At 30.5% G+C, this 7,174-nt stretch overlaps 1 protein-coding gene across 1 annotated transcript; it reads left to right on the plus strand.

Annotated features, from left to right (window-relative positions):
* Nucleotides 1–268: 268 nt before the first annotated feature.
* Nucleotides 269–5,124, plus strand: LOC108743637 (plexin domain-containing protein 2; the record flags this gene model as incomplete). Its single annotated transcript, XM_018479220.2, has 8 exons — nucleotides 269–405; nucleotides 1,168–1,497; nucleotides 1,552–1,683; nucleotides 1,996–2,188; nucleotides 2,243–2,452; nucleotides 2,717–2,871; nucleotides 4,003–4,344; nucleotides 4,683–5,124. Coding segments are annotated over 8 exons (1,568 nt in total), but the record flags the coding sequence as incomplete, so codon positions are not given.
* Between the last annotated feature and the right edge of the window lie 2,050 nt (nucleotides 5,125–7,174).

Raw genomic sequence — 7,174 nt, forward strand, 5'->3', positions numbered from 1 at the left:
ATGCCAACGAGTTTTCGGTATATTTTATGTATCTAGGTACTTAAAACTCTATTTTCCACTTCAACGTCTAAGTTTTCCATTTTCTAGGACAGAATAAGAATATGTTATTCGCTGTTCTTGTTAAATGCTAAATATGTACGAGTAATTGTTTTTAGTATCAAAAAGTATTTATGTGTAAAAGCAAGAGTTTAGTAATATGATTTATTAACACTTTAAAGTAAATTCAATTGTTTATGCAAAATATCAATTATTCTGGTTTCTGTTTCAGTTTATGAACATTCACACATCATACAAAAGAGAGTTTTCCCAGAAGTTTTAACTTCTATCGGTGATACAAACAATCATAGTAACGTACAACCACCAATTACATCAACCATCTCTAGTGTTAACAATATTACTGAAAACGTAAGTACTATTTCAACTTGAAAGAAATTTGAAAATTTCACTTTACTGGTTTAGCATGTTCAACATTTTCTCCTGTTTTTATACGATTTTTTCACGATTTTTGACCTAAACTGAAATACATTTATTTCCCTTTTTGGCATTGTTTAGGATAGAATATAAAAGTGAGTAGTTAAGTAAAGTTGCAATTTTCATTTTTCCATGAAATTGCGAATAATTCCATATTGATCATTTAAAAATAGTGTCGTTATATTATAAATTTTTGTCATTATGTTTTGTTTTTACAGTTGATTAAGTGCAATCCAAACACGATAAATTATCAATGTTTCTTTTAGATCTATTAAAGCTATTTTTTGTGAGAATCCTTAAAATTCAACTAAAAAACATACTACAGTAGAACCTTGATAACTTAAACCTCGATAACGTAATAACCTCTGTATATTCATAAAATTTTGTGTTCCCTTCTCCTCGGAGTCCAAAACCTCTATTACTTAAAATAAAAACGAATAATTTGGGCATCGCACTTCAGTAAGCAGTGAAAAGTGGTTTGAATCGGAAGAAAGAAAAATGCTTGTTGACATGGTTTAGACAGTGTAGAAATATGTAAAAACATTAGTGTTAGTGGACCTATACTAAAGGAATAAGCTGAAGAGTTTACTAAGTCCCTTGAGCTTTATCTTATCGAGGTTCTACTGTATTAGCATCATATTGTGATGCCTACTCCCTTTTTTATGTATAGAATATATATATAACTTTATACTTTAGGGGATCGATCAAAACATAGACAATAAGAAACCTCTTCCTCCTCCACCTAAAGAAGTGAAAACTATAAGGAATTTTGGTGAAAATGGCACTGGAATTTGGTGGAACATTACAACCACTACAGTCAAACCGCAAATATCGATGACGTCGAAAATCACTGAAGCGCCAATAAAAACTCCTCCAGAGAAAACTAACATTGATGTGGTTGATCATGATCATTTTCTAAAAGGAAATTTCTCTATAACTGACAAAGATGATTTATTATTTCCTGATGATACCATCAGCTACAACGACACCTTTCTTAACAAGCACAACATTACCAGTACTAAAACTGTAATATAATAATTGAGTATCAGTTTGAATATTTCTACACAGCATATTTTTCAGGATACTCATATTTACTACAATAGTGCACTTACAGTGGGTGAAGAATATGCGAGACAATATTGGGTGGACATGACCAACAGAAGTGATGTGAAAGTACATCAGCTTCTATCTAACTCATATAGAAGAGCATCGGTGCGTTTTTATGCTATATATTCTTCTAGATAAAATGCAATAGTTCTACATTATTAATTAAGTACAATCGCCTAATTTTTTTACTTAAATGGTTTAGTCTGTATAAAAATGATTCCTTACAATTTTATAAACTTTTGAAGACTAATATTTCTTTCATAAAAATAGAAGAAACTGTCATATACATACTAACAATTTTTTTTGTATTTGCCTTGCCTTCAGGATTCTCCTGAACTTAACAGGGTTAGTTAGTCTTGTCGAAATACAACAACTTACAATTTATTAAACTAATTAGCAGTTATTTTCTGTTCATAGACTATAAGGTTGTCCTTTGAATTCCCATATTACGGTCATCCTGTAAGGAATATCACGATAGCAACAGGTGGTTTTCTATATACTGGTGTAGATATACACTCATGGTTGGCTGCTACTCAATATGTGGCTCCTTTGATGGCTAATTTCGACACAAGTGTACACAATGACAGTCACGTTAAATACTTAGATAATGGTAAAATTAACAAAGTATTTTAAAGTAAACGCCTGAAGTTGTACTTTGTTTTAGGTACGGCATTAACTGTAGAATGGGAAAAAGTGTATTTACAAGACAATACTGAAGGAGGACAATTCACTTTCCAAGTAACTCTTGTGAACAATGGAGACATTATATTTGTATATAAAAACGTTCCTTTATTGGTAGAAAATATTCGCGATGAGAAACATCCAGTTAAAGTTGGTATCAGTGATGCTTATGTGCGAGATAGAACGCTATTCAGTAAGTTATTTAATGCAAAGATATTTTCCAATATTTTTCTGTACAAATATTTAAAACTGATATAAGATTATTATTATTTTAAAGTATTATTGTTCTAATTTCATAATATTATAATATCAAACATCCAAGGAATAAAACTAAAATAATTTGACTAAAATCTATCCAGTAGTTTTTGCTTGATGCGCATACACTGACGAATGTATCATTTTATTTATGTTAATTAAAAAGTTGGACATTTTTTCAATTTTTAACTTTATTTTTTAGTGGTTCGACGGAAAACTATTTATGAATACCACAAGGTCAGTTTTAAAAAAGAAGATATCAAGAACTGGACCGTAATTCACTTAACTGCCTTACCTACTTGCCCTACAAGCAAAGACTGCGTAAGCTGCTTATCGGAAAGCCTAGCAAGTTTTAAGGTAATTCATTTTTTCTTAAATGCTATAGTACGATTAGGTGTATATGATAAATTACATTTGAGACATCTTCTAAATAAGTTTATTCATACTGTCACATAACGTATTCCATTCATAAATTTTTTATGATCCTGAAAGGTCAGTGGGGTATCAGTTAATATTATAATTACAGTAAATGTTTATAGTCATATGTTTTCATGAACTTTCCTGTTTATACGATAAAAGGAAAAAATGGAAATTATGCAGTTTTGTTAATAACATAATAATTATTCTGATTTACTGCTTTTGACCTACACTATATATAAATATTTACGAAAATTTTTTGGAACCGTAGGCATAAAATAAATAATAGTTAGTTAAGTTAGTGCGTTTATGGGTGAATTCGAGGTTTTCATGCTTTTGCTGATAAGAAATATATGAGTGACGAAAATCTTATTATAAGATTTCATTAAAAAGAGCTTTTAGATTAGCATAAAATGAAAGCATTTTTTAGATATTAATGCATTTCCCATAGGTCAATCAATTAATCTATCTACTTATTTATGAAAAATAGCGTTTTCGGCAATAGTTAACATAAAAACTAAATAGCGTAATCGTCTTACTAATATTGAAACTGCTGTGAAGACAAATAGGGTCGAGGCCATTAAATATTTTTAACTTTGAAAAGGATTAGCGAACCAAACGAATTAAAAAATTACTGCTTTAATCGATTATAATTTTCAATACAATTGTAATATGTTATTTTGTCTTCGATATTCTCAAATGAAGGTGGCTTTGTAGTTTGTAATTTTTCACCAACCGTATCATATTACAATGCTCATCACAGCCGAATTACTGTAACAACTTCGAGGGGTTAAACTGTTGCAAAATGAGTGACCTTGCAATGGACTCATGATTCTTATTTTCAGTGACTTTCGATAAAAAAGATTATTTCGCAGCTTCTATTTGTGGCATGGCTGGGCCCATAACCCAAACTACATATGGTTTAAGCCCTTTTAATCTCTCTACCAGACTGCAATTTTTTACCATTACACTTTTGCTAATAGATAATTTCATTAAATGCGTAAATGCTTAAAAAGTTTAGAATATCGACACAAGTAAGTGGCAGATAAAGTGGGAGTTTTATTTTTATAGTGCTCTTGGTGCCCCAAAATGAACAAATGTTCGAACGGTTATGACAGAAGTAGGCAGACATGGTTAACTATGGGATGCGACAAGGTTCAAATCGTCAACGAGTCTCTCTGTCAATCAGGTAGTAGCAGTAGTGCTGCTGAAGTTTACGAAGACACACTACACGACCGAGACGTCTCCTTCGTACACGCCTCCCGGAGTGAAGCCTTGGATGGTTCGGTAAACATCGGTCTCTCCGGCATCATGACGATCATTTGCATGATAGCGTTCTCCGGTGGTCTAGGAGTTTGGATTCTTTATGCTTATCGTAACCCACACACAACTAGCGGACAAATGCTTATCAGGGTGAGTTTCAATAACTTAATAGTTAAAAGTTACAAAACAAAAAAGTAGAAATGTTTTTCTGTTATAATTAACGAATTTACTGATTGAAAGTCATTCATGTCACATCCTACTAGTTTCGAGTCCTGTCCTTCCGGGTTTCTCCAGATTTGATCTAGCTTCGAGGGCATTCAGTGGGGTTTTGTATTTGCTTAAAATTTGTTGGGAAAAGAATATAAAAACCAGTCGAATTTGAATGAAATGCATTATTTAAAATGTAGTTCGGTTATCCATGTACATGTCACTTTCTACAGGGATATCACATCATAAAGTTTATTAAAACAAATTTATGTTTTGAATAGTATCGTCCTAGTCAATGGCGGTGGAGAAGGGGGGAAGCTCGATACACAGCAGCTACAATCCATATGTAACAAACCAGCAATTGAAGTGTGCCTTTTTTATTGAAATTGTAGGTACTGTTAGTCACATTAAAATTTGTGTTAAAAAACATTGCAAACCGGTATAGTGTAGAAAGAGATTTTTTCTGAACCAAACCAATTGTCTTAAGATCTGCTCTATTTATATTTTATGAGAAAATGGTTTGCATAAAGTATCTCTCTTCTATTCGCATAATGAAAAGCATTTTTAGGGTACGTATTAATGCAGACTGAATTCAGACACTTATTGGAATTTACAATCTCATCGTAAATTTTAATATTAAAACGATATCATATTGGAACTGTGATATCAACTGTTTTGAATTAAAAATTGATTTTTGATATCAACTGTTATGGATTAAAAATTAATTTTNGTTTGCAATTGTTATATTTTAAAGTGCTGTCTTATAATTTTTGGAATACTGTCTCCTAATAAGCAGCTAAGCAGGATGACAAATAGGAAAGAGGGATCTAACTCGTTTGAGAACCCGAAATGTAATGATTTTTCACGATTTTTGAGTGTAGAATGAAAGGAAATTTTCCCTAATTTTTTATCGATTTTACATGTTTGAATTGGCAACTTTTTTCGTTTCGTTTGTTTGATTCTGAATTTTTTTCAACTGTTAGGTTAAGATACGTACATCCTACCCCTATTTTAAAATTCACGCAGAAAAGTTTTCGTACGGAATTATTTCCTGCCGGAAAAGTGCCTACATGGAAAATTCGATAAGCAAATTTGTTTTTAATATCCAAAAGTAAAAATAATCTCCCTTCCTACAGAAGTAAATAACGTTATTCATTATCCTAATTAAAAAAATAACGCTTAACGTTATTCTTTTATTATGATATAAACTACTACATTTTTAAGTATTTAACTAACAGAAAACAATGGTATACTCTTGTGATTAAAGATGTTAGGGTAGAAAACATTTTTCGGGAACATTGATTATAACTATTTTTTATTTGATATTAATAAGTATGTATTGCTAATTGTTAATTGCATTTCTTTATCGGTAACGTTTTTATTACCTACATCGTACTAAATGTAGCTATTTGTTTTGAACTCGTTAATAAGTTTTACTACTTACAACATGGAATGATTGTTTCCACATGTCGAACGTCAGAAATGTAACGATGTAACTAACAATAAATTACAGTTTATTGCGATTTTTATAACCATGCAAATATTGTAATTCAATATGTTAATGCATCGCTTATAAGAAAAGGTGACTTTTATTGTGTATATGTATTTAGAAGACCGTGATTTTAGAATTTGTATTCTTATACGCTAGTTCTTCCTCCCTATCAGTCACTGTGAGGTGAGCTCGAAACTGTTAGCACCATTGCTTCGAATGGTCGAAATTCACTTTTGTGAACAATTTGTTTAATCACTTTCTTTGTGTTAAAAATTAAATTTAAAGGAATTATTTGTAAATAGGTATGCAACACATTGTACACTTCAGGGTAAGAAATTGCTGATACTAACTTTCATTTACGTAATACTACTTTGTCCTGTGTTAATAGCACTCATAATTTATTTTTTTATATGAAATTGAATTCTAAAATCTGCTTTCGGCTCATAGCCACACAGAAGGAATTTGTACATAGGATTTTATAATTTGAACAGATTCGTTTCTTTCGCAATTTTTGTTATTTTAGTTTAGTTTTAGTTTACCTAAATATTAAAGCGATATTTACAGGTTATTCGTAAGCGACAATAATAAAAATTACATTTGAATTCATTGATTAAATTTTGCGTACCTAATTTTTACAGAAAACTTAAAACTCTTCCCCCTCATACAAAACTTAAATATAAAATAGTTATCTAAATGCAGCCAATTTTTAGATTAAAAGGGATGCGAAATAAGTTGTTGCTATTAACTGTTTAAAGTTATTTGACAATAAACTTATTAATTTTTAATACATATTCGTTGTATAGGTTGGCCTATTTCATGGTAAAACTAGGAATTAGAAAATTAAAATAAAAAATTCACTACAGACTCGCAGTCTAATTTTTTAATTTAATTCAGTCTCCATTCTTTTCAAAATTAGAAAACGAGCTATATTAAAAAATACACCCAGCGAATAATATACCATTCAAGTTGTCTCTCTGAAAACTATGCTACGGCATCTTATTTTATTATAAAAAGAAAGTGCTTTAAGAAAGTAAAACTGGTTTTTCAAATTCTGAAATAACGGAAATTAATGTAGTTTTAAGAAATGAACTTTATTGTATAAACAGAAGGTCCAGATATTTTGAATGTGCCGTCAAATAAGGTAATAAGTTTAGTGATCAATTTTATTTCGAGTCGTATTCATATTTTCTATGAAGACATCTAAATTCGTCTATCCTGTACGTGTGTTATGTATTTTTCTATGGTTCTGCCTAACTATCTATACGCATAACAGATCATAGA

Source organism: Agrilus planipennis, unplaced genomic scaffold, assembly GCF_000699045.2.
Source record: "Agrilus planipennis isolate EAB-ADULT unplaced genomic scaffold, Apla_2.0 scaffold900, whole genome shotgun sequence".
NCBI classification, from domain to species: Eukaryota; Metazoa; Arthropoda; class Insecta; order Coleoptera; family Buprestidae; genus Agrilus; species Agrilus planipennis.